General features: G+C 48.1%; 9 protein-coding genes across 9 annotated transcripts; 4 read left to right on the forward strand and 5 right to left on the reverse strand.

The window, feature by feature from the left end:
- Window positions 1-579: 579 nt before the first annotated feature.
- Window positions 580-5,146, reverse strand: BGW36DRAFT_306927 (putative patatin-like serine hydrolase; the record flags this gene model as incomplete). Its single annotated transcript, XM_046212195.1, has 2 exons — window positions 580-4,786; window positions 4,857-5,146. 2 exons carry the CDS (start codon window positions 5,144-5,146, stop codon window positions 580-582), a joined length of 4,497 nt encoding a protein of 1,498 aa, XP_046066255.1.
- A 2,419-nt stretch (window positions 5,147-7,565) lies between these two features.
- BGW36DRAFT_329393 (beta-glucosidase) lies at window positions 7,566-9,966 on the reverse strand. Its single transcript, XM_046212798.1, has 2 exons — window positions 9,442-9,966; window positions 7,566-9,380 (listed from the first exon to the last, which is right to left on the reverse strand). The coding sequence occupies exons 1-2, from the start codon at window positions 9,603-9,605 to the stop codon at window positions 7,688-7,690; spliced, it is 1,857 nt and encodes a 618-aa protein (XP_046066256.1). The 5' UTR covers window positions 9,606-9,966; the 3' UTR covers window positions 7,566-7,687.
- A 234-nt stretch (window positions 9,967-10,200) lies between these two features.
- Window positions 10,201-12,398, forward strand: BGW36DRAFT_364708 (putative RNA polymerase II mediator complex component SRB4; the record flags this gene model as incomplete). The annotated part of the gene is made up of 3 exons (XM_046214581.1): window positions 10,201-10,493; window positions 10,556-10,941; window positions 10,999-12,398. The coding sequence occupies 3 exons, from the start codon at window positions 10,201-10,203 to the stop codon at window positions 12,396-12,398; spliced, it is 2,079 nt and encodes a 692-aa protein (XP_046066257.1).
- Window positions 12,399-12,497: 99 nt separating this feature from the next.
- Window positions 12,498-14,457, reverse strand: BGW36DRAFT_65667 (putative IMP-specific 5'-nucleotidase). The gene is made up of 8 exons (XM_046222495.1): window positions 14,309-14,457; window positions 14,237-14,247; window positions 14,151-14,171; window positions 14,067-14,081; window positions 13,799-13,946; window positions 12,954-13,748; window positions 12,760-12,899; window positions 12,498-12,699 (listed from the first exon to the last, which is right to left on the reverse strand). Exons 1-8 carry the CDS (start codon window positions 14,331-14,333, stop codon window positions 12,598-12,600), a joined length of 1,257 nt encoding a protein of 418 aa, XP_046066258.1. The 5' UTR covers window positions 14,334-14,457; the 3' UTR covers window positions 12,498-12,597.
- Window positions 14,458-15,567: 1,110 nt separating this feature from the next.
- Window positions 15,568-16,284, forward strand: BGW36DRAFT_273130 (uncharacterized protein; the record flags this gene model as incomplete). Its single annotated transcript, XM_046210164.1, has 1 exon — window positions 15,568-16,284. A coding segment is annotated over one exon (717 nt), but the record flags the coding sequence as incomplete, so codon positions are not given.
- A 181-nt stretch (window positions 16,285-16,465) lies between these two features.
- Window positions 16,466-17,757, reverse strand: BGW36DRAFT_350995 (short chain dehydrogenase reductase). The gene is made up of 4 exons (XM_046213342.1): window positions 17,165-17,757; window positions 16,947-17,105; window positions 16,821-16,891; window positions 16,466-16,752 (listed from the first exon to the last, which is right to left on the reverse strand). The coding sequence occupies exons 1-4, from the start codon at window positions 17,518-17,520 to the stop codon at window positions 16,577-16,579; spliced, it is 762 nt and encodes a 253-aa protein (XP_046066260.1). The 5' UTR covers window positions 17,521-17,757; the 3' UTR covers window positions 16,466-16,576.
- A 184-nt stretch (window positions 17,758-17,941) lies between these two features.
- On the reverse strand, window positions 17,942-19,408 carry BGW36DRAFT_390023 (mitochondrial protein). The gene is made up of 3 exons (XM_046217421.1): window positions 18,859-19,408; window positions 18,645-18,788; window positions 17,942-18,588 (listed from the first exon to the last, which is right to left on the reverse strand). Exons 1-3 carry the CDS (start codon window positions 19,015-19,017, stop codon window positions 18,037-18,039), a joined length of 855 nt encoding a protein of 284 aa, XP_046066261.1. The 5' UTR covers window positions 19,018-19,408; the 3' UTR covers window positions 17,942-18,036.
- Window positions 19,409-19,749: 341 nt separating this feature from the next.
- On the forward strand, window positions 19,750-22,167 carry BGW36DRAFT_432944 (6-phosphofructokinase alpha subunit; the record flags this gene model as incomplete). Its single annotated transcript, XM_046221200.1, has 2 exons — window positions 19,750-20,490; window positions 20,539-22,167. The coding sequence occupies 2 exons, from the start codon at window positions 19,750-19,752 to the stop codon at window positions 22,165-22,167; spliced, it is 2,370 nt and encodes a 789-aa protein (XP_046066262.1).
- Window positions 22,168-23,155: 988 nt separating this feature from the next.
- On the forward strand, window positions 23,156-24,643 carry BGW36DRAFT_307513 (putative cell wall glycosyl hydrolase Dfg5; the record flags this gene model as incomplete). The annotated part of the gene is made up of 3 exons (XM_046212246.1): window positions 23,156-23,258; window positions 23,314-24,017; window positions 24,074-24,643. 3 exons carry the CDS (start codon window positions 23,156-23,158, stop codon window positions 24,641-24,643), a joined length of 1,377 nt encoding a protein of 458 aa, XP_046066263.1.
- Between the last annotated feature and the right edge of the window lie 393 nt (window positions 24,644-25,036).

A 25,036-nucleotide genomic window follows, 5' to 3' on the forward strand; every position in this document is an offset into this window, starting at 1 on the left:
AATAATTTTAAGTTACAATCCCCCAACGCAAGGATGCTGATTAAGTATGAATCTGAGTAACCCTTGCAGACCTCCAATTCTGTAATTTATCCGATAAACTAGTTACATAGTTGCATTCCGGGGATGAGCTAGCTTGCTAGTAGAGAGTTGGGTCTTTACTCCATATCAACGATTTGATGCCATGGTAATTTTGGATTAATTTGTATTAGAATATGGCAGAGAACTATATGTATGCATGCGGTAAAGAAGAATTATCGTATCGGATGTCATTTATCGGGGGTCCGGTTTAGGTATATAGATTAGATGAGGAGTGACGTCAGCGGTGGGACCCATATAATAACGATGGAGTTTTGAAAATACCCGTATAAGCCAATATTTGGACCTGAGAAAGAGAGCCTGGTGAATAATGTGCCGTACTCAAGTTATGCAAAACAGACTTCATTCGAATGTATGGAATGGTATCATCGCCATGCTATGCTAAGTACTATGTATGGAATAAAGGCAAATAACTAACCCTCCAAACGCCTTATATGTATACTGCTCGTATATCAATGCATCACCATAACATTTTACAAATCATCAAATACTAGCCCTCCTTGGTGCCATGGTTCTCCTCAACTTCTTCTCCTCCGTCGATTCCTCTGCAACCGGCAACGCCCCTTCATTCTTCAGCTTCTCCAAAAACGATTTTCCGTACGCATAACCGACTTCATAAATCTCGTCAAATTTGCCGAAATCCAGTGTTCCATAGGGGTCGATGGGTGGCCGCATGTAGAGACATCCAGGCATGATTTTGGCACGCTCGAGACTGTCTACTGAGGACACATAGGCGAGACGACCCTGGATTTCGCTAAGGGTGATTGGATTTGGTACGGCCGAGAACGGATTCCAGCGATTGATGAACGTCCAGAAACCGGAGAGGGTGTCGCCGTAGTCCTGGGGTGTGTTGTCATCGAGCGACCCGACGTCGACGGCGAGGATAATGTCGGCCCCTAGGCTTTTCATGTGTGCGACTGTCAAGTTGTCCACGTAACCGCCATCAAGGAGAAGGCTGCCTTCGTCGCACAGTGGTGGTAGCAAACCGGCTAAAGACATTGAGGCCCGGACATATCGCCAGACGTATCCTGAAGAGTGGAACTCGTTGCGGGATTTGCTAATATTTGTGGTATTGCAGTAGAATTCGAGCCAGAAGTCTTCGATTTGACTGTCCCCAAAGGCTTTAAAGATGCCACGGTTGAATTCGTGTCCAGTAGTATACGATACTGCAGGGTATGTCAAATCCAAGGCGAATCGCCAGATGCTGCCCATTCTGCCGGCGAACTTCTTTGCGCGGCCGTACATAGGAACGACATCTGCATCGCGGGCATAAAGGGCTCCAATGAACGACCCAATTGATGTTCCGCCAATGATATCGATGGGAATCCCAGCCTCTTCAATTGCTTTGATAACGCCGATGTGGGCAATACCGCGTGCTCCTCCTCCACCCAGAACAAGACCGACAGATTTTCCGCACAAACGACGTGCCAACCGATGGAAATCACCTTTGAAGGGGGTTTGTTGAGAATATAACGAGGTTTGATGGATACGTCGAGACGTGTATTTCTGAATCTCAGCTTGTATAACCTGTACGCGCTGTTTCAATGCTGTTCCAAATCGCTTTGTTTGGGGATGCGCAGGTTCGGTAGTAAGGCGGTATGACATTTGGACATGATGATGTCCACCGTTGATCCACATGCGGTTTTTCAACCATCGTCGCGTTAGTCCCGGATGGCAATAGCGTTCGGCATGAAGAAGCACAAGTTCTTTACGTGCAGTCGTTTTCATGCCAAGTAGGAAGCGTTCGTATTCGCCAATACTAGGCGAGCCTTCTGCTAACCCCACTAGTAGGATGCAATCGGCTTGGGTAATACATGTTTGTGTCCATGGTGAGTTCACATTTGTGTCGGCGATGTATACTACCATCCCATACTTTTCTTCTAGATCAGCCAAGTACTGTGATAACTTGAGCTTACCCATCTTGCTGAAGGCATGTCTTCCGAGATGGTTTAGGATAGCTGCTTGGTTGAGGGATGTCACTCCATTTGTCACGCCAACCTGATTGAAAGCAGTGAGTAGCCTATTTCCAAACTCAACCACAGGTACACCAGCAGTCACTGGCAAGATGGCGACGGTGCGCATGTTGATATTCGATGTAGCAGTTTTCGCAGTGGCAATTTCACTGGGCGGTGTATATTTTTCTGACAGTGGATTATAAACTAGATCTCTCATGCGTTGGGCAATGAGTTTCGAGATCTGTATCGTAATCCCTGGGTGCTCTTGGGCAAGGCTATTGAAAAGCGAGCGAGGGAACTTGGCTAGCTCGGTATCTCGAATTGCATGCAGTGTAGCTGGCCGTACTGACTCAGTCATTACTTCGAGCTCCCCAACACTCTCGCCCTGTCCGTATTCATCCAGAACTTGAATCTTGCCACCAGGAGTCTCAAGAACAGATCGAAGTCGTCCATTGAGTACGATGTAGATGGCATCGCTTTCATCACCCTGGTGATGAATAACCTGACCAGCAGTGACCTGAACCCACTCCAAAGCAAAATCAATATGCAAAATCAGACGTGGTAATACGCTAGTAAGCCTTTTGGCCAAAGTCAATAGAACAATGGGAGATTTCTCTGCAACGCGCTCGAGAGTCGCGCGAGGAAGGAATCCAACATATACATCTGTCTTTGCGATGACATCGGTGAAAGACCGGTATGATGCAACAGAACCAACATATCCCTGCATGCCACCGGGCTTTATCAAGTAAAGAGACCGCCTGGACGATCTTTTGCGTCTTGCATCGGAAATTGAAGCTCGAGATGTGTTAGTCGTAGTTCTTTGCAAACCTGGGAAGAATTCCTCTGATGAATGTTGCCCGTTCATAATATCATCACCACGATCATTAACCGGTACTCCGACGTCTAGAAAGCCGTCGATAACATAATATAACCCTGGATGACGTTCGCCCTGTTCGACAAGAACAGATCCCTTAGGGAATAAAACTATCTCAATATCGCTTCGCAATTCTTCTCGGAGACTGTTAATTGGAGAGGTACCGCCTGCACTCGTGGCTGACATGGACATCATAGATTCAGTATCAGCATCGTCGTAAGGGTCAATGAACCCAAATGCGTTGTTGAATACAGCCTTTTGTCGTCGTGAGTCGTACGAAACAAGTCTTGGAGATTGTTCTCCAGCATAAGCTTTCCGCAGCGCGTCTCTAGTGCTAGCTGTAAGACCGATTCCTTTCATCATGCATTGCAGAATAGAGTCTCGAAACAGACTGTCCTCATCAACAGCGTCGTCCCGAGTGAATGGGGAAATGGGAATCTGCATCGAAGGTCCTCGGAACGGTGGTCGCTCTAGTTGAGCTAGAGGGCTTTCAATTTCTCCAGTAGGTGTTGTTGGTTCATGCGATGGCGCTCTGTTATATAAAGGGCGGTTTCCATAACGATTAAGCTGAATTGTAGATAGTAGATCACCCGGACTTACACCGCTAGCTTGGGGTTGGGTCAACACAGAACGTTCGTGAGACATGGACAAATGACGCCTTGAAGAGGCAATTTTGACATGCAGAGCGGCATCTTTCCGCAGGGAGCTACTTGACCGACGTCTACGGTTGGCAATGGGGTTGTGTAAGGCGATTCCCTTGCTGTCATCATCCGGACCTAATCGTTCTCTCTCTTGTCTGAATTTGTCTTTTAATCTCTCGAGTGCACTCCCTCTTAGCTCGTTTGGGAGGTCAAATGCAGTGAATTTGTTGAGAAGCTTCTCAATGCTGAGAACTTCCGTATTCAGCCCCAGGTATGAGTGTGCAGTGGAAAATGTAACGCGCTGTAAACGAGTCAAAATGACTTGGACGATATGCGCGGTAGCTCGAGGGTACATTCTCGTCAAACGGCGGAAGGCGCTTGCCGGAATAATAGCAATGGTGGTATCTACCATTGCCCGAGCAACAATATCTGGGTGAACGGATTCTTGCTTTGCATGTTTACGGTGCCCGTGCCGTGGAGATGGCTCCTTAGGCGAGTTATTCCCCGTGCCGGTGTGGATATCTTCCAAGTTCAATGGGGGTACAGCGGACAATGAATCAACTCCCAGGCCATCTCCATTCTCCCGTGAGATCGGTCGAGAATTATGAACAAAACCTTGCGGGCTACCCGGCATTGACGCAGGAATGGTCTGCTCCCCAGAATGGCTGTCGGAGCCCTCACCACTGCCATGCCGCAGATGTACATCTTCCGTGAACAGAGTAAGGATAGAGAATAGCGATGACATGGAGGCTCCATTCTTCACCTCGGTAAGTAATTGATATCCCTGGTGTCCTGCGATATAACGATTCTCTTCCTCATCATCACTATCTTCTACCGCGGTCGTATTCACGTTTCGGGAAAGCCCATTCTCGCGTGTTGATTTCACAAAGATCTGTACCAGACCGTCCACCACCAAACAGAAGCCTTTTTCCTCTTCCAGCAATAAGGTTTCCCCGGCCATTAGCTTTCTCGTCTGCATTGTTCGCGTCAATTCATGAAAGACCGGCCGCTCGAGGTATCCGAAGACTTTGATAGCGGTCAAAAACTCGTCTAGATAGTTTGCGAGCCCCGGCTTCGAGTCCCCTTCTTGGCTGTCCGGAAAAAGGTCGATCTGCGGTTCTTTGCGTTGGGGCTCGGGCGGTAGACGGCTGTACATATTCAAGTAGCGATACCGGATGAACCAGATGACGGTTGAGAGGAAGAGGCCGAAAATCAATAATCTAATCCCCCACCCATTGTTAGTAGGCTACTCACAAAGAGCATTTCGAATATGTGGGGCAACGGGCATACATTGTTGTGAAATTCATTGTGAACGTCAGGCTCATCGAAAAGAGCGTAAAGAGCCAGGTCGGCAGAGTAATTGTCGCAAAGCCAATCACCAAGAAAAGGGTGCTGGGGATGGTATGAAAGACAAAGAGGAGCAAGCGTCCCATAAGGCCCGGCATTGCTGTTTCGACTGTGGGGGTGATCGAAGAGGAGGCCACGAGAGAGGCAGTTGTGGTCGTAGCAGCTGACAAGCTCTCAGCCAGAGCGAAGGACGACGCTACAAATTGCGGTGCATTGTGAACTTGGGCGGCCATGGTGACCGCGTTGACGTTAACGCAGGCACCGGCTGCAGCTGACAAGCTGCGGGGTGATGTCTTGGGCTTCGACGTGATCCACTGTGGGAGGGGTAGAATCGGAAGCGCACAACAGTGTCAGCGATAGACAGCCAGCGTGGTCATGTTGGACGGCGGCGCCGTTGGGGAGAAAGTAAGGACGTACGTAGGTATAGCGGAGCCGGAGGTAGCTCGGTCTTGATTGGGCGCGCCTTAGCCGCGGTATGCGGCGGGCCGACTCGTGGTGCAGCGAGTCGCTGTGATTTGCAGTTTTTAACTACTGAATTATAAAATAAGATTTATTCAGTATGGTGACAAAGGCTTGAGTATAGCAGCACAGAATTAGATTGGGTATAGGAGCGCTCCCCATAACAATATTAATAATATTTGAACTTTTTGCATTATCTACATGTGGCCCCCAAAAAGCCTAAATTAATCTGGCATGAATTGGAGCAGATGCAGGTGAAAGACAGGTAGAAAATCTTAATGCTATATTCAAACTTTCGTCATATTGATGTAATACTGCGACTACGGTTTCTTTTGTATGTTTTGTGTACAGCAGACGATCATTCTCGTGTGAATATCTACATATTCACCACCACTTGATGCTGAATGCACGTCATGTCGATCGTTACTGCATTGCCGATTGGCTCATAATGACAGCAACCCACTGCCAAGTTTTCGGGATATTGAACGCATTACAGTAGGATGACAAAAGTTTTTGTATATAGCATCACATTATTTCAAAAGCGGATTGGCGACAGGAGACCTCCCCCTACTGATACTATTAATATTTAAATATTTGCATTATCTATTGGTGAGATCCTAAGAAGTGTTTTAATTTGATATTAATTAGTATAGATATAGATAAAAGTTAGAATATCTTGATACTATGTTCAAACTTTAGTTGCAGCCGAAATCGCGTCATGTGATGCGAGATACCCTAAAACTCCAGCCATCTGTAGTTACCACCAATTGCTTAGGCACAAGCAGGGAAGAATTCCGGTCCTGAGCAAGACACCCTGCAGCTGCTACTTCATTATTTCACAACTTCTCTATGAGACACCGTAAACCAGCTCGCTGGCGACACAAAATACATGGTGTCGGATTTCTGGTTTGGTGATTTTATCCAACCCGAGGTCCATTTTCAAGTATAAAGATTTTTTGAGGTTTGAAATTTTGGTTCTTTCGACCTATTTATTTCAATAAAGCGGCTGCTTCTAATGGGAAGCCCCTTTCTGGCCGGGGTACCCCCGCTTATGAGTAGACGGAAATGGTAGATTCTCTAACATTGTTTCAACTTTTGGGCTGCGGTAGCTAATTCTTTCGGAAGAGGAACGAATGCCTTGAAGTCATTGTCAATTGGTATTTTTTCAAGATTCAATCCCCACTGGTACCGATAATTCATTTCCACGTTTCCCTATGGTTGAGGGGATTTTATTGATCTTTGCCTTCTTCGAAGGAGGAACATTGTTCGACAACGGACTGAGATTCTCGGCCATTCCAAGGGTCTAGCACTTTAAGTTAGCTAGTGTCTATATTTAATATATTTTATCAAACTAAAATAGATATTGTACTTCTGCCTTTTCCTTAGCTCTCTCGAGTTTACGTTTAATCCAGAATATGTTAATTAAAATATCCCCTATACTATCTATGATGCTATACTAGCAGCATAAGTGAATTACGTACCGCCAAGGTCGTGCTATCCTCGTAGAAGCTTTTTCCTTTACCTTCTTGCACTCTTGGTTGGGATTGCCGTGGAATCAATGACGGTGGCCAGTGCGGGAGTCCTGGTCAGCTTATTATTTTGAGTATTTTCTCAGTCATTTTTCCAAATAGAACCACTTACTCATTTCGGTTGTTTTTGTTTTGATATACAATAATTGTTTGATGGACTTTTCCAAAAGGAGTGGGAGGTGGACAGAGTAAAGATTTCCGGTGGCCTTTCGCAAGAACATGGAGACTTTTGACTTCGACGACGACGGCCGTACCTGTCACGGGGCTCACGCTAGCCACTGCATACTCCCAGCGTTTGCAGAACCTGCAAATTATTATACCACATCAACCCAAACGTATATCCAAAGTGCAGAAGCGCTGGGTTAGGACCAATGGCTGAGTTATGTGACAATAGTGACCCACTCACCGCTTCCGGTAACAAACGGTCAAAATCAACTCAGCCACCTCTATACTGATATAAAAAGATTGACTAACGTAATCCACATAGTTCTCCCTGTAAATTAATGCAAGAGACGATTTCATCATAAATAATATAATTGGCAAGCGACCGTATATACCAGAATAGCCTGAAACGTTTGGAACAACCGCGTTAGGGGAACCGATAAAGGAAGAATTTTAATCAGTCTGCTTTACTTCCAGAATAACCTAAGGAGGAAGTAATATAATAATTTAGATAATTTCTGTCTGATTGCTTAGATAGTTATTATGTAATTGCTGTACTTGCTGACTCTATATAAGTAAGATTTATAAGTCTTATAAAATTCACTTATGACTAGTCGCTCACAACTAATAACCAAGCCCATTTCTCGCGCCCATGAAATCAACCAAGTCAAAGAAACTCTTCTTGTAGTATCTCTGCTGAGATGTTCTATTCACGACCTGCAGACCGAATTGGGCTTCATAACTTCCAAACTCCCAGTTATCCATGAAGCTCCATGCAAATGCGCCTATAACCTTGACTCCGTCCTCATAAATTGACTTGAGAATCTCCGACATGTACGACAGATAGTATTGACTGCGAGGAGAATCAAATAACTGATCAGGTAGATCACGGAATGACTCGTCGTACACCGGGAAGCCGAATTCACTGACAATAACAGGTGTTTTGTACGTGTTCCAGAGGTAGAACAGGTAAGATCGGAGGTAGGTTGGGGTGATATAGACGTAAGAATCGGAGCGGTAGCCGATATCCCAACCATACACATTCGTCCATTCTTGAGTAACGCAATATGGGAAGAGGGAGTTTGTGGAGGTGTTCTGCTTGGAGCATGCCTCCACTCCACCGGGGGCAGGGGAGACGACGGTGGCAGTGTAAGGGTCGATACCAAAGAAGTCAGTTGATTTGCGAATATACTTCAATTCTGCATCAGTGAGAGGCTTTGCGCCTGGGAGGGTGTTGAGAATGGATTCGGGGTATTGTTGGCCAAGGCAGATCGGGTAGGCAAACACGCCCAGCTGCATGGCATTGAAGCGATTGGTGGCGTCGACGTCGGTCTGGTTTTCAGGGTTCTTGGGTACGCCAAAATTGTCGTTCAACTTGAAACCAACTTTACCGGTTCCGTTCAAAACGTCGTGGTAAAAGTGGTGAAGCTGTGCGTGGGCGTGGACGACGTTGTTGATTCCGGTGAAGTTGAACGAGTAAAGAAGAGGCTCGTTGATAGTGACCCAGAACGGAACGCGGTCGGAATAGTGCGCAAACAGAATTTTGCCGTAGTTGACAAATGAGTCAACGAATTCTGGGTGCCAGTATCCGCCGTTATTATAACCAATGTCAGGGGTTGCAGAGATATTGGCATCCTTCAGGAAGTAAAGGGGGGTGTCGAAATGGAGCATAGTTACTACTGGCAGCATGCCGACTTCCAAAACATAGTTGATGAGATCGTCATAATGCTTCAGGGCTTGTTCGTTAAGGGGACTGCCTGGGACGGCGAAGGGAAGGACACGTCCCCACGGAATTGAGAAGCTGTAATACTTCACACCCATAGCGGCCAAGCGCTGGATGTCCTGCTTATACAGGTAGTAGTTCTCATTGGTCACGTAGTCCTTAGGTTCACCGGTCTGTATGATCTTTTCTAAGAGACTGGGGGCACGTCCTTCCAGTCCCATGGCGCCTTCAATCTGAGCAGCAGAACCAGCGACGCCGAAAGCAAAGTCTTGTGGAAAGTCATAGCAGTCGGAAGGTCCAAAGTAGTCACGCGGTGGAAGAACCAGCTCGCTTGTAGGAACTGGAGTAGGCCTAACAGTGGTGGTGTATAAGCCCACAGCTGTGTAATTGACGAGACTCGCTTGAGCCCATTGCGAAGACCAGGCAGCTTGTCCGTACTTGTCGGCTGTATCTGTTGCTGAGATAACAGTTTCACCCGGCACCCAGCTACCCCAGGTTGTTGTTGACAGCTTGGTATTCATCATCTTGACGGCCTCCTTGTATCCAGGACCAAAGGTGGCGGTAGTACTAGGAGAGGGGATTGAGGTGGCATAACTGGAAATTTTCATTAGCCTATTTGAAGCACCGCGTATGTAATTAAGGTGTGTATATTCACCGAACAGTCTCATTCAGCGTATACGAAAAGGGCTGAAAGCGATATGACGGGGTTGCAGGAGGCTGAGTGCATTGTGGCCGGGCTGTATAGCCAGTCGTGGTGAAATACACCTCCTGTGCCTGCACACCAGCAGCAATGACTGCCAAGGTGACTGTAGTCTTCATCTTACTCCTTATTATTGAAACAGTTGACTTAAGCAATGTCAATCACAGACAAGGTCCATGGCGGAACCCATTGCACTTTAAAATGCCGAATCTGCATCGACTTTAGCCGGTCAGATGGCCGGGCATCGATGAGCTATGCCACTATCACATTCTGATCTGGGGGTTGCATTGCAGATCACAATGTCCCAGGCGTGGTGATTCGATCATTAACGGAGAAATTGAGCCAACTCATCCACGATTTCCCCCACAGACTCGTAAGCCAATTATCGGCGAAACCTCAATTTCTCCGCATGGCCTGTAATTGGGCAGTCTGCCATGTACATCTTTTTTTACTCCCGGCAAATCGACCGGCTTTTTTGGGGGGGAAGTGTTAGTCTCTTGTAGATCTTGTGAAATTTCCCCACTGGGGAATGAGGGGAAATATAATTGCCGCTTTTACCTCACTCTCATTGGCTAAAGGTCAACACGCGGTGTGGATGGGACGGAGAAATTGAAGTCACGTGCTGCTAGCTCTTAGCATAGTGGACAAGCAGAAGCTCGGCGTCTGATAGGCAGACTGCAAGCTATCTTCAAGATCAACGCTACAACACCAGCCATGGAGCAAGGCAGTTCACTCACCCTGCCATTGCGAGCACAGGTGAACAGCGGCACTAAAACGGACAACCTACCCACCCGAATAGCTCAGATTAATGCTCAGCGCGGGTCTTTTCGCAACGTCACCGAACAAAGCTTGGAGGACGAGATCGCGGCTCTGAAACAAAAGCGCAAGGAAATCAGAGACGGCCAAGATGAGGGGGAGGAAGCTTGCGAACAGACAGCTGACCTGGATGCAACTGAGCGCCATGAATTGCTGTATAAGCGACGAGCGGAAATTGCGCAATTTGCTGCGTAAGATGGGTTCTCGTACTTACTTTGTGGAGCTAGGACGCTGATGTCAATCGTTTTTCTAGGCAGGCGCACATGGAAGTGCAATTCGCGTTAGACTTTGTGTCGCTTCTCCTCTCCAAATATACCCCGCGTCAAGCAGAGCAGACCATTTCGCCGTACCTTAAGCAAAATCTCCCTACTGGTTCTTTGAATGTGGATGTTGTCAAGGCTCCCCAAAAGTCAGAGTCGAGTCGCAGGGACGCGCAAACGGTTGCCCGTGGGTGGAAGTTAGAGAGTTTTAAATCATCAGCCAATAAGCTTCTAAAAGTTGCATCTCGTCTCGATAGTGAAGTCGCCGCCGAAACCAAGTACTGGGACCAGGTGCTAGCCATCAAAGAGAAGGGCTGGAAAGTATGCAGGCTGCCAAGAGAACGACAAGCTTTGGGTGTTCAGTATGGATTTTTGGAAGGTTCGTCTGCAAAATATAGCCGCATTACATTACTCACAGATGACTGACGACGAGCAGCCACTCCTGTTTTCCGCGACAGAGGCCTCGCATCATTACGACGGGCTGATGACGGCACACTTATATTAGACAAAGGACTAGTGCCAATAAGATCAAAAGCAGTGCGGGTGCGTGTGAGAAAGGAAGGCAAAATCACCGGCAGATCGGATTTATCCCAGTTTGTTGCCGCTGCTGCTACCGAGGACTCGATTGAGAAAACCATCCTGCAAGCTCGCGACACTTTATTCGAGGAAGAGCTTTTCCATGAACTCAACCGAGAGGCACGAGCCCTATCTAGCTCGGGAGTAACTACACATCGAAATCTGATTGAATTTGAGTATGACGAAGGCGAGCATATCCTCCTAGATCTTGTGGACCTGGCGGATATACCCAAAGAAACCGAACCGACAGAACCCACCGCACAATGCGGCGCCATCGCTGAAGCAACTGCTCACTCTCTTCGAATTCTTCTATCATACGCCCACCGACAAAACTTACGCCGCCGAACACAATTCCCCCCACCACTCACCAACCAGAAACGACCTACACCACAATACCAACTCCTCCGGCCCATTCTATCCTACCTTCAACACGACGCGCATGTCCGCTCTTTACAAGAATTTCTATATGACATCTACCAAGTTTTAAAAGCAGCCGGCCTTCCCTCAGAGTACACGGGCTCGGCCTTCTCATCGCTGAAATTCAATACTAAACCCCAACACCAACACCTCCAACTCCCCGCTGTCGAAACCCTCGTAAGCCAATTCCTCGAGCCTCTCGAGTCCCGATTCTCAGGAACAATGGCAAACCAGAGCAGCACGTTCAACATCCGAATCCACACCAACACCGGCACTGAAACAAATCCCAACCAACGCCTCGCCACTACCACATCAACAATCGGCACCGAGTACGAACTCTCCATCCGCCTGCCAAACTTCCCATACACCCAACCACCCTCACGTATCGGCGTGAAGAAGGAAGTTGAATCCTTCCTCCTGCATCTATTAACCCTCGACTTAACGACCTACTTCACCTCCATATCACCGCAAAACACAACCCCCTCAAACCCTCCACTTTCTCTATCATGGGAATCTCCCTTCCCGCATCACGGCGAGGTAATCGGCGTGAAACCCAACGACGAAACCAACCGTGCATCGAAACAGCTATGGATCGAAATCAAACGAGATGCCCTCATTCTACGAATACTTTCTGATATCGACAAGAGCTTCGACAATAACGATGAGGGGGAAAGAAAAGAAGAAATTTCGAAATTTGTAGATGGGGAGGGCGTGTTCAGATATACTCGACCAGATAGGAGGGCTGCTCATGCCAAGCTTCTCTATGAGTGGAGACTCGGCGGTGATAATGAGCCGCGGAAGACGTTGAAGGATGTTATTGGCGAGATTTCGCGGTGTGATTGATTAGCAGGGTTAAATGAATAAATATCAATTGAGGAGAGATGCATTATTTTCATCCATGAATTCTGTTGCTAGATACACTATATGGAAATGGTTTTATGCTCTACATTATATGATGTTGATAAACATATTGTCAACAAACTCACACCCAAACACCCAAATTTGAAGAGATTATAAGTAATCTTGCCGCTTTATTTTCCTTTTACTTGGAACCCTCCTGTCCTTCTAGCTCGGCCATCTCGTCTAACAACTGCACCGTCTCCGCAGGACTCGCTATCCAAGCTGTTGTACAAGCTGTCCGTGCCTATATATACAATCAGATCAGCCCCAAAACAATGATAAGAGATAGGAAGTAAAATAGTACCTTGAAATCATTAGATCCCGCTGACAGGAACTGGTCGCCTACATGCAAAGTCATGGAAGGATCGACCCCGCCAAAGTATCGTTGGCACACTCGTACGCCCCAGGCTTTATCACCGATATCAACGAAAACGTCATTTCCACCTATAACCAATATATCAATATATAAAAGAGAGTCACGGGTGATCAAATACATACCGTTAAATGCACAGAAAGGCAAGCGATTGCCCACATCGCTACGCGCAAGCATGCTTTGCACAACGAGGACGGTTTCCTCGAGCTGCTCACGGTGCATCTTCTGTCCTTCCAAGGGGAAAATGCCCACAGCTCTCTCCTTACGGAGAACAGCCGCAGGGAGCTTCAAATTGCTAACGCATTCGTTGAGTGATGCTTCGGCGATGTCGAGGAGTTCGGTGATGTCATCCTCCTTCCAGGCGCGCATCTCGTCAAGAAGCCATTCGGAGCGGGACACGTACGTGAGCCGGTCGGGCGAGGATTGATCGTATCGAAAGAGGAAGCTGCTTTCACCACCAAGGACAACAAGTCCGCTCTTTTGCTCAGGAGTCAAGGATGGATGCGCACTGATGGCGTCAAGCAGGCCCTTTAAGCGGCCATAATATTTAGACGGCTCGGTATAGCCGGCTGCAGTGACGATGCCGACTTTCTTGCCTTGCTCTAGAAGATGTAGTAGCCGTGGAAGAACGGGGTTGTCTTCCATTAGGCTGCAGCCATCTTCGTACAGGGTCACATCGCCGTCAAGGGTGACAAGTCGGATTTGACTGCCGCGGGCTAGACCCATGAGTTGGGCAGTATTGAGGGTTAGTCGGATGTCATTGAATGACGGCGCAACGAACCGACGGCGACTAATTTGACGTCTCTGATCCTGAAAAACAAAGGCATCTTCGAGCAGGAGAGGGGTAAAGAATTGGCCCACAGTTGGAACGAGGAGCTTCAACTTGGATTTACCAGGCCGTTTGGATTTGTAATGCGCGACTAGATGGGTGTTGGCGCCGTTTCATTCGACAGTGACAGGGTGAACCTACTGTGGTCGTTTATCAAAATCTCGACATCCCGCATGATTTCTCCATAGCGTTGATGCGTAGCCGTGGCCACAGCTGCCAGTTTAGCGCTCTCCTCATGATAGATAGCGGTCGGTTGCGAATGAAGGACGAATGGCACAGCGAGAAGTCCCTGTTGGCTCGATTAGTGTGCATTCGGAAGGAAAAATTGTTTCGCAGGCAGAAAGATATCTGGCAAAAATTGCTACATTATCTTCCAGGCGACAAGATAATTTACTCCCAGTATACATACCTTAATCCATTCAATCTAGCGCCAACGGGTTAGCACTTGGATATAAGAGAACTTGGAGGGGTTTAACTGCAGTAGCGGCTTTACCAATTGGTCCCTACGATGGGTCTAGACAACACCAAGGAAAAGTCAGTTGGCTACGGTTGATGTCATCCGAGTTGGGCTGCACCGACCTTGAGGGCATCTGGAAAAATGATTAGAAATGTCGATCTACAACTAGACACAATGGGGAATCGCGTGCGTACATTCAACACGGTATCGCGTCGTCATATTAGATGGATGCCTGGGGCAGCTTAGCTAGCTACTAAGCGTCGGAGTGAATTGTCGACACCGAAGAGCTCCGAGGGCTTGTGTGAACTCCGCAGGGCTTCGAGAGGGGATGACAGGGAATGACAGACAGGCTGGCAGTCAGAGGGGTTGCTATGTAGCCTCAGGCCGCAATTGCAAAGAACATCAAATGGTGACTACTTGCTAGGGAATTACTAGAGTAGACAAACGCGTGGAAAAGACTTGTCATTGTTAATTGTTGATTGTTAAGTTACTTGTGGTGCGGGGAGGCCGTTGATCGGGCCTAGCGCCGCCGTGAGTCACCGACTCATGCTTATTTCTCACAAAACACGAGGTCACCGCCTCAACCATGCGCTTTTTGGACATATAAGCTACAAATGGCTTACCATACCAGGCCTTGGCCAGGCAAAGACCGGTGAGTGACTCACTTCGCACCGTATTCGTGCAAGCCTTGGCAGTCTGAGCCATTCAGTGGGGCAGCCTAGCATCTGCAGGGCGGAATTGATCTCGTTGTTGCTGCCAATATGGAGTCATATCACAGTCCGTAGTGACTAGGAAGAATTGCGAACCCCACTGCACCTCGTGATATTGGCGCTGGAGCAAGTATGATTGTCCAGGCAGCCTCAATTGGTGCCTTGAAACACGGCCAATTTGGCTGGTTTGGGATAAGGTTGCGGAGTTCGTTTTGCCCATTTTGCCCATTTTGAGGTCCGAAGCATCAACTGGCAGAATCAGTCCGACGCGAGAACCCAGTTGCAAGTGGAGGCTATCTTATCGTGGAGCAGGCTAAGATGGAACAGGAAATAATCGGTCACTAAAAATTCATTGGAAAATCGCACCATGAGCGATGAGGCTGGATGTTTACGAGGAATATAAAATGGGAGGATGGCGCCTTCTCTGTCTGCTGCCCCCTCTATACAAACAAGACAAGATTAAGAGAAAATCATACTCTACTCTAATACACCCGCTCGGTTATCCTCAATTGAGATCAGCCTGGATACTTTGGATCCTCACAAGCCTTTGCACTGGTTCCTTACTTCATATAAGCTTTAGACAGTCTCGCTCTAATCAGCCCTGTGTTGTATCTGGCATAAGCTTCGTGGTATACCACCGACATTTCACGTAGCCTTACACCCGCCAATATAACGGTGCCATGTCTCGCTCATCCCCCGAGCAACCTCAGAGCAAACCAGATGACGCCTCGTCATGGAGAGAGGATGCTACCTCGCTCTACTCCGAAGCCTCGCCTCTGCTCCTACCATCCAAAGACGGCTCCGCGCCAGGTTTTGCTCCTGCTCAGTCTCTGTCACGCGGTCTACAAATCCCATCAAGGTCATACCGTCTAACCTCCGGCTTCGAGTACCCTGCCGTCCTATCAGCTTATAATGTTTCCGAGGAAGACTGGAGGAGGTTTACTAGCGAGATCACAGAGCAAGCCAAGCTGTCGTCATCACAATGGAGAACAGTCATCGGCGTTGGCCTAGGCACAATGGCGGTCGGCGGTATGATGTTAGGCTTCTTCGGTGCCGTTCCAGCCGTCATCGCAGCTCGAAAGAAACGCGCGCACCAGGAGAATCGGAATGTGGCAGCATCAATGGCCTCAGACAGCGAGTCTGCTCTCTCACACAAAATCAGTGACTGGAATGAGTCGTTTTTCAAACCTCGCGGCCTTGTGATACGCATCGACATGCCATTTAACGATGACGAGAGTCTTTGGGAGATGGATGTCACCCCATCATCGTCTCGGTCAGGATCGGTAGTGTCGTTACCGATGGAGAGGACGGAAGCACAAAATACATCGAAAGAGAAAGAGAAAGCCCGGAGTCGAGGACGAATTGTCATTGTTCCGCTCAATCAACGTCCTTCCTCGGTGATGAGTCAAGCTACCACTCTCGCGGAAGAGAGTCGTTACATGCCTGTGGTTTACGATTAAGATAAAAGCGTGTCCAATTTTGCTCATTGTTGCTTTTTGGACACCCTGATGATCTTATCATGAGCATGAATCTGAGCGTACCTTTTATTGCTTTGTATACATAGCATACCTGTCTATCACAAGTCTTTTCTAGTATATAGCCTTTAGTCACTAATTTCTTTGCTTCGTATAATTAAAATTTGTTGGATATCACTTTACATTATTGATTTAACTTGTTCATCCATTGCGCTCTACACTACGGTCATGTGCATGCAACTAAATCATATTAAGATCGCAATACGCCCTATGGTAATTAACGAGAAGTATATCCGCCATTCGCGAAAATGGTCTGTCCAGTAATCCACTGTCCCTCGGTACAGAGAAAGCGTACTAGCGGCGCAATATCCGAAGTCTGGGTCAATCGATTGCCCATGCCATTAGACTTGTGAAACGCGACTGCCTCGGGAGATTCCTGGGGATAGAAGAATGCTGCACATCATCAGTCCTACTCTTCTATACAACATTGAAGTCTTTGAGATTTTATAAAATAAACTCACGGGTATCCATTGGCCCTGGCGCAACAGCATTTACACTGATTCTCTTTGATTGTAGCTCTTTGCTCACGCCCCTATTCCAAAACAGTAAGTTATCTGTGGCGGCTGATTATACTAGGTCAGACTTACTTGGTGAAATGCTCAACAGGCGCTTTACTTCCTGCGTAAGAGGTATAAAAGCCCGTAAAAGCAGCCAGCAGGGCCGTCACGATGGTAATAATCTTGCCGCCCTCGGTGACGTGCGCGGCTGCTTCTTTGAGAATGAAGAACGCCGCTTTGGAGTTGATCCTATACCAAATCAGTCCACCCTTACTCTCCCCTACCAAATCGAATCGAAACAAACTCACGCAAACATCTCGTCATACTCCTTCTCACTTATCTCCGTAATCGGCTTCTTGAGCACCTTCCCAACGGTGTTAATCACAATATCGACTTTCCCAAACTCTTTGATGACGTTTTGGAAAAGCGTATGCACGGCGTCTGCGGTGGTGAGGTCGGCTTGATAAAACGCGGTTTGCAGAGATGGATACGACTGCTTTAATTCAGCGGCAAGCTTTGTTGCTTCGCCCTTGCTGGATGCCGAGTTGTAGTGGATGGCTAGCTGGGAGATGCCTGCGGCTGCTTGGGCACGCACGATGTCAGCGCCTAAATTCTTTGCGCCGCCTGTAACGAGGCCAGTTTTGCCGGCGAGGGAGGTCGACATCTTTTTCTTCTATATTCAAGAGTATTTAATTGATTCGCAAGAACTCTGATGCATCTGGTGCTGGTGCTGGTCCTACTTTGAAGAAAGAAAGTTGCAAACCAGACCGCTCCGGATTTATAGCCATAGCACGAACATATGCAATAATGACATTGAATGCGATTCTACCCGGACACAGCACCACACCGCAAGCGTAGAGCTCTAGGCTGTGCAGCGCAGCCCGCTCTGCGTGGATTCTTTTCCAATCATGTAAGTGGAATCTAGCAGATCGCGATCACTCGTCGATGATGTATACAAGTGGGTCTGTAACTGCGCATACCGCCAGCCGATTGGATGGTCCAAATCGGACGGCGGGGCTGGCCGGTTGCGACGATTAGATTGATCATAAAAATAATGCATGCTACTTAAGTACTTACGCATGTTGTGTGTATCAATGATTAATGGCATCATCTCTATTCTTCAACGCAATTTATATACAACCCACGAACTGATCAATATATACTAACCAGAGCAATAAAATTACAGCTTCGCCTTCAGCCCTGGCGCGAAACTCGTCCCATCGCCCTTGCCAATCGCGTCAACGATCCGATCCACGACTCCAATCAACCAGATACTCCCCTCATCCGACGCAAGCCACTCCCCGCCGTCAATTTCATCAGTCTTAGCCGTGCCATCCTCAAACGCCTTGCGCAGCCCAAAAACATGCGAGACAACCTGCGGCCCAACACCAGTCTGCGCGCGCAAACATGCCACGGCGACAATCGACGTGAGCACGCGACCGACCGTCGCCGGCACGACACCTTCACTAGGTGATGTCGGGTCTGCGAACAAATTACCGTACTCGCCCTCGATAATATGCACAGGGAGATCGGGATGTGACTCGGCGAGTCTCTCCTGCAGTTTGGTTTCGAAGGGGTAGTAGATGGATTTCCAGAGCGATTGCCCCCGAGTCAGGATGTCAGGGACGACTTCTGATTTCAAGCTTCGGCGTGGTTGTGTTGCGAGGGCATTGCGCACGTCATCTGGTAAACCGGCTCGGAACTCACCCAGGCAGTTTATTGTGCGTGGGATCTATTTGGTCACGCATGGTTAACGGTAGCGAAGCATAGCAGCAGGTAAGCACGTACACCATTGAACCCAATACATTTCAAGCCGATTTCCCGAATGAGTTCGGCTAGATAGACGCTTTCCTTTTGGGACTTTTGTTCAGAGACTAGTTTGTGGAGCTGGACGAGGGATTCGGGGGAGTTCATGGTCATTGTTGCTGCGGTCTTTCGATTTGTTAGTATACCGTGCAGAGTACACAGCCAGTAAGGCCATAGAACAAGATAAACAACTTACAGCAGCCCCAAACCACGCCTTTAAGCCTACATTCCGTGGTCCAGCTTCCTGCGCAATAATCGAATACACAGCGCTGATCTGTGCTGGCGCCGGAATGGTTCCTGGGCGCGCATGCGGGGAGTTGATGAGCTTTTTGAGGGTAGGGGATAATTTGGACATGCTGTAGAGGCTTAGACAATCTGTTATATAGGAGACTTCGAGCAATGCTCTATATTTTCGACTGTAACCGCAGTAAGTGAAGTTAATTGAAGGTAGGAAAATTGTCGAGAGATCTTCATCCTCGGCCGGTTGACTCGTGAATGGGCAGAATCGGCCCGGGCACCGCGCTTTTTGCCGAGCCTGCTATTTTCGGCAGGCGGTATCTCTCTCGGCACTACTTTTGCAGCCGGCCCAAAAGGCGGGCCGTAGGTCACCTGACTTCTCAAATAGTAATTTTCTTGCTGCCTCAGGCCACCTAAGCAGGTATCCCGCACTAGACTAGATTGGGAAGCGTGCAATCAATGCGGCGATCGCCCAGATTTGACGTATCACCAGGTGTATCACAGCCTCGACATTCTTTGCGGGCGACATCAATCTCGTCTGAGCAGCTGAAGAAATCAGCGAGCATGATCAATACCGTGCCGTCATAGTCATTGCTATCTGCTCTACGCCTGGCTGATAAGTCCAAACCTGCCATCTTCTCTTTTCGTCATAACGCACCCAGCGAGGTCTCTCTGACGTACCCAGCTCCGCCCATTTTTCTCACCGGAACCCCCCACCACCGCCTTCACCACCCAGCTCAAATAATAATTTCCAGCCTTTGCTTCTCCCCTGACAATCATCCACTGCTTTCGAACTTGCTCCGTCTTCCCAATTGGGACTTTATCTTGATTCATCGCGACCGTCGGCACGATGATTTCGGCTAGGCCCCCCGTCAAACCGGCAAGGAAGCGCCGCATCGCGGTCCTAACTTCCGGCGGCGATGCTCCTGGAATGAACGGCGCTGTCCGCGCTGTTGTACGCATGGCAATCCACAGCGGTAGCGTGGCCTTTGCCGTCCACGAAGGCTACGAGGGCCTGGTGGCGGGTGGTGATCTAATCAAACAGATGAACTGGGAAGACGTCCGAGGCTGGCTGTCACGCGGAGGAACCTTGATCGGCTCGGCTCGAAGCATGAGATTCCGCGAACGCTCTGGTCGTTTGGCTGCAGCAAAAAATCTGGTCTTAAGGGGAATTGACGCGCTGGTCGTGTGTGGTGGAGATGGAAGCTTGACTGGTGCTGATGTCTTTCGTTCCGAATGGCCTAGCCTGTTACTGGAGCTTGTCAAGTCTGGGGATCTCACGGAAGCTCAGATCACACCATATACCTCGTTAAACATCGTTGGCTTGGTCGGTTCCATCGATAATGACATGTCCGGCACAGATGCAACCATCGGTTGCTATTCTTCCCTCACACGAATTTGCGACGCCGTTGACGACGTTTTCGATACAGCCACCTCTCACCAGCGAGGTTTCGTTATCGAGGTGATGGGCAGGCATTGTGGCTGGCTGGCATTGATGTCTGCTATCAGTACTGGAGCGGACTGGCTTTTCATACCGGAGATGCCACCCCGCGATGGCTGGGAGGATGATATGTGCTCTGTCATTACAAAGGTTTGTAAATGCTAATAGTGAGTTGGTGGGAGTACTAATTTGTCGTAGAATCGAGAACGTGGCAAGCGACGAACGATTGTTATTGTCGCCGAAGGTGCTCAGGACCGTCATCTCAACAAAATTGGTTCTACAACAGTTAAAGACATTCTTAGTACGCGATTGGGCTTGGATACTCGGGTTACAGTCCTCGGTCACACGCAGCGCGGAGGACCACCTTGCGCTTATGACCGAACCCTCTCTACTCTCCAGGGCGTAGAGGCCGTCAAAGCCGTCCTCGACGTCGCGCCAGATGCTCCTTCTCCGGTTATTATCATTCGAGAAAATAAGATTGAGCGAATGCCGCTTATGGAAGCGGTCAAACAAACACAGGAAGTCGCTGCTCGGATCAAAGCCAAAGACTTTGATACGGCTATGGCTCTGCGTGACTCTGAATTCAAGGAGTATTATTCGGCTTACATGAATACGACCTCCGTCGATCATCCCAAGATGCGTGTCTCCGAGGAGAAGCGAATGAGAGTTGCCATTGTCCATGTTGGTGCTCCAGCTGGCGGCATGAACCCAGCCACGAGAGCCGCTGTTGGTTATTGCCTAACACGTGGACACACGCCTATTGCCATCCATAACGGCTTTCCGGGTCTTTGTCGTCATCACGCTGACAAGCCTATCGGCTCAGTGCGTGAGGTCAGTTGGCTCGAATCAGATAATTGGGTTAACGAAGGAGGCTCGGAAATTGGTACCAACCGTGGGCTACCAGGCGATGACCTCGAAAATACTGCAAAAGCATTTGAGATGTATAGATTTGATGCACTTTTCATTGTCGGTGGATTCGAAGCTTTCACTGCAGCCAGTCAGCTGCGCAAGGCTAGGGATTACTACTCGGCATTCAAAATTCCCATTACCGTCTTGCCGGCGACAATTTCCAATAATGTGCCTGGAACAGAGTACTCGCTGGGTAGCGACACCTGCCTGAACACCCTGATTCAATTCTGCGACGCCATCAGACAGTCGGCATCGTCTTCGCGGCGACGTGTCTTCGTGGTCGAAACCCAGGGCGGTAAATCCGGATACATTGCCACAACTGCTGGCCTTGCAGTCGGTGCCGCCGCTGTATACATTCCCGAAGAAGGAATCAACATCAAGATGCTATCTCGCGATATTGAGTTCCTCCGGCACAACTTCGCCACTGACCGCGGCGCCAACCGCGCTGGCAAGATCATTCTACGCAACGAAACCGCCTCTAACACATACACGACACAAGTCATCGCAGACATGATCAAAGAAGAAGCTAACGGCCGATTCGAATCTCGCGCCGCGGTACCCGGTCATTTCCAGCAAGGCGGCAAGCCGTCTCCAATGGACCGCACCCGGGCTATGCGTATGGCGATTCGGTGTGTTCAACATCTCGAGGCATACGCCGGTAAATCTAAAGACGAAATCGCTGGAGATGACTACTCGACAGCTGTGATTGGTGTCAAGGGATCGCGGATTCTCTTTTCGCCGATGGGTGGACCAGGTGGTCTTGAATTCAAGGATACCGATTGGGACAGACGTCGTCCCAAGAACGAGTTCTGGCTAGACCTTCAGAATCTCGTTGATATACTAAGTGGACGATCAAACTATGGCAATGACATTTTGGCGGGCCGTACCGAAGATTTAGCAAACCAAGGAAGTACGTGAAAACGTCGAGTATTCCATTTCCTTCATGTCTATTTTTTAGTAACTCCTACCATATCTGCTTTTTGGAAGGATGGCTATTTGATAGACTCATCACGAAGTAGGTTACAATTTCTGTCTTCTTCCTACCAAGCAGAACTTTGAGAACCAAAGTCACGCACGATGAGATAAATGAATTCTTCTGGCCACCTCTATTGCTTCTATCTTTGACTTTATCGAAATGACATAATGGAATGGCGCATGGCATGTTTATAATGATTTCTTCTCTTGTTTCTTTCCTACATAGAGTTGAAAACTCGAAGATACAATACCTAACCGCAGAAGAATACAAAATGATTATGCGACATCAAACAGTAGAATTTCAGGAGTAGAATTAATTATGATGCGGATGTTGCCTGTTCAAATTAGAATTCATAGTCTGGTGCCTTGACGGTGCCATGTTTCAGCATCAACAAGAAGGGATCGGAATGTAGGTTTCTTCCCGATTAGGGCAACGTGATCAACCACACGCATTCCTTTTCGCCCTTTGACCACGAAATCCATCTTTTCTAGTTTATGTGTCAATTGTAAATAGTAACTATATACAGCTGATGCTGTTGAGAAGAAATGTAGTATAGACAAAATTTATACGGTCCTCCTATATATAGGATCGAGCCGGTTTTATACTTAGGGTTATTATTCTCATTCAACCCGTGATTTGAACGGTGTCGACATTTGCTCTTGCTTACAAGCCTTGGTTACAAGGAATTAATCTAACTGGGGTGTAAAAGGGGTTTCTTATTTCCTGACGCCCTTGGAATGAAGTGCCAACCTATCCATCCCTCTCGCTATCCCTGTCCGACGGAGAAACACGCCCACTCGACAGAAACCTCTGAATAAATTCTACTTCGATAGTACTTTTGACAAGATACCTGCGGCCATATGCTACTCTTGAGTTAATTATTTATGATTCCATGACTAATACGAAACACATACATCGACCGATGCGATAATGAAGCTTCTTCCCGACAGACCTAGAATATGTCATCTAATACCAGCACTACTACTTGGAACGCAGGTCGTCCAAGGCATTGAAGTCAATCTCGATGATCCCCGTAAGCCTCCAACGAATTGCTTCTATAACGCATACTAACCCTCATTACATATTAGACTCTATCAAAAACGCAGCCAAAGTCGTCGCCTCCGAATTGATGTCCTACTACACTGGCTACCGACCTGGTGACAACCCCGGCAATCTTCCAGACCCGTACTTCTGGTGGGAAGCCGGCGCCATGTTCGGTGCGATGATAGATTACTGGGCATTCACCGGCGACAGCACATGGAACAACATGACTATACAAGCTCTCCTCTGGCAAGCCGGTCCCACCGGAAACTTCATGCCATCGAACCAAACCATGACCGAGGGCAACGACGACCAAGCATTCTGGGGCATGGCCGCCATGTCCGCCGCAGAGAGAAACTTTCCCAACCCACCAGCCGACAAGCCACAATGGCTAGCGATGGCGCAGGGGGTCTTCAACTCGCAGGCCGCACGCTGGGACACAAGCACATGCAGCGGGGGCCTCCGGTGGCAGATTTTCACTTGGAATAATGGGTTTAATTACAAAAACACAATTTCGAATGGCGGATTCTTCAATATTGCGTCGAGGCTGGCAAAGTATACGAGAAATCAGACGTATGCTGATTGGGCTGAGAAGAGTTGGCAGTGGACGAGAGATGTCGGGTTCATGACGCCTGATTATCGCTTCTGGGACGGTGCGGATGATAATACGAATTGTTCGAATTTTAATCAGATTCAGTGGACGTATAACTCGGGAATTTATTTGTTGGGGGCGGCGAATATGTACAACTTTGTGAGCATACCCCCGACGCATATACGTGTGATGATTGGTATAACTGACGCAAACAGACAAATGGCAGTGATATTTGGAAAGAACGTACCCTGCAAATCCTCAACGCAACAAGTGTTTTCTTCTCCGAAAACGTCATGTATGAACGTGCCTGTGAGTCCGTGGGAACCTGCCAGGTAGATCAAAAGTCCTTCAAGGCATACTTTGCGCGGTGGATGACGGCGACCACACAAATGGCACCGTTCACCTACGACCTCATCATGCCGAAGATCCGCGCGTCGGCGCTTGCAGCAGCAAAGACGTGTACTGGCGGTCCCAACGGGACGAGCTGTGGGATGAAATGGACGGAGCAGAACTATGACGGGAGTACGGGTGTTGGCGAGCAGATGAGTGCGTTGGAAGTGTTGCAGAGTAATCTGATTCAGGAGGTTTTGCCGCCTTTTACGAATTCTACGGGAGGTACGAGTAAGGGAGATCCGTCGGCAGGATCTGGGGGTGATAATTTGTCGAATAAAGTACCTGTTCTCAAGGAAATTACGACCATGGATAGAGCTGGGGCAGGAATTTTGACGACTGTGTTTTTGTCGGGGATATTGGGCTGCGCGGGATGGATGGTGATTGATAAGTAATTGATGTGTTGAATGTTGAATGTTGAATATATTGTTTCGGGTGTTCGTATTTGCGTAATATTAACTAATAGCAGATTCGCTGTGGATTGTGTCTTAAAATCCGGTAACAAGTCATGATCATACTTACTAAGATATGTCTGAACGAAATGACATATGTAATATCTTGATATAGAAACCCGAAAGTAATAAATATGGGAGCTAAAAAAACTAATGCTAAGGTATATAAAAGAAGAGGTAAGCGAGAAAGAAAAAGCAGGAAGGAATTCCGTCCTAAAACATAGGTAAAGAGATTTCACTCAAAGTTGAGTAATCTAATTGAAATGAAATTTTATATTCAATACAAAAAAAATCAAGAATAAAAGTTGCATCCAACTGATCATAGAAATGACAATT

Source organism: Talaromyces proteolyticus, assembly GCF_021365285.1.
Source record: "Talaromyces proteolyticus strain PMI_201 chromosome Unknown BGW36scaffold_14, whole genome shotgun sequence".
In the NCBI taxonomy this organism is placed as follows: Eukaryota; Fungi; Ascomycota; class Eurotiomycetes; order Eurotiales; family Trichocomaceae; genus Talaromyces; species Talaromyces proteolyticus.

What these genes read in the sequence shown, in the direction of transcription:
- BGW36DRAFT_390023 (XM_046217421.1), bottom strand. Translation starts at nt 19,017, where the DNA reads ATGTCCAAATTATCCCCTACCCTCAAAAAGCTCATCAACTCCCCGCAT. An exon ending in AGGCGTGGTTTGGGGCTGCT is followed by an intron (nt 18,789 to 18,858) that starts GTAAGTTGTTTA and finishes ACAAATCGAAAG; the next exon opens with ACCGCAGCAACAATGACCAT. An exon ending in AATGTATTGGGTTCAATGGT is followed by an intron (nt 18,589 to 18,644) that starts GTACGTGCTTAC and finishes GTGACCAAATAG; the next exon opens with ATCCCACGCACAATAAACTG.
- BGW36DRAFT_350995 (XM_046213342.1), bottom strand. Translation starts at nt 17,520, where the DNA reads ATGTCGACCTCCCTCGCCGGCAAAACTGGCCTCGTTACAGGCGGCGCA. An exon ending in GAGTATGACGAGATGTTTGC is followed by an intron (nt 17,106 to 17,164) that starts GTGAGTTTGTTT and finishes GATTTGGTATAG; the next exon opens with GATCAACTCCAAAGCGGCGT. An exon ending in CCTGTTGAGCATTTCACCAA is followed by an intron (nt 16,892 to 16,946) that starts GTAAGTCTGACC and finishes GTTTTGGAATAG; the next exon opens with GGGCGTGAGCAAAGAGCTAC.
- BGW36DRAFT_329393 (XM_046212798.1), bottom strand. Translation starts at nt 9,605, where the DNA reads ATGAAGACTACAGTCACCTTGGCAGTCATTGCTGCTGGTGTGCAGGCA. An exon ending in ACGCTGAATGAGACTGTTCG is followed by an intron (nt 9,381 to 9,441) that starts GTGAATATACAC and finishes GAAAATTTCCAG; the next exon opens with TTATGCCACCTCAATCCCCT.
- BGW36DRAFT_65667 (XM_046222495.1), bottom strand. Translation starts at nt 14,333, where the DNA reads ATGACGACGCGATACCGTGTTGAAT. An exon ending in GCCTTTCTGTGCATTTAACG is followed by an intron (nt 12,900 to 12,953) that starts GTATGTATTTGA and finishes TATTGGTTATAG; the next exon opens with GTGGAAATGACGTTTTCGTT. An exon ending in CGGGATCTAATGATTTCAAG is followed by an intron (nt 12,700 to 12,759) that starts GTACTATTTTAC and finishes TTGTATATATAG; the next exon opens with GCACGGACAGCTTGTACAAC.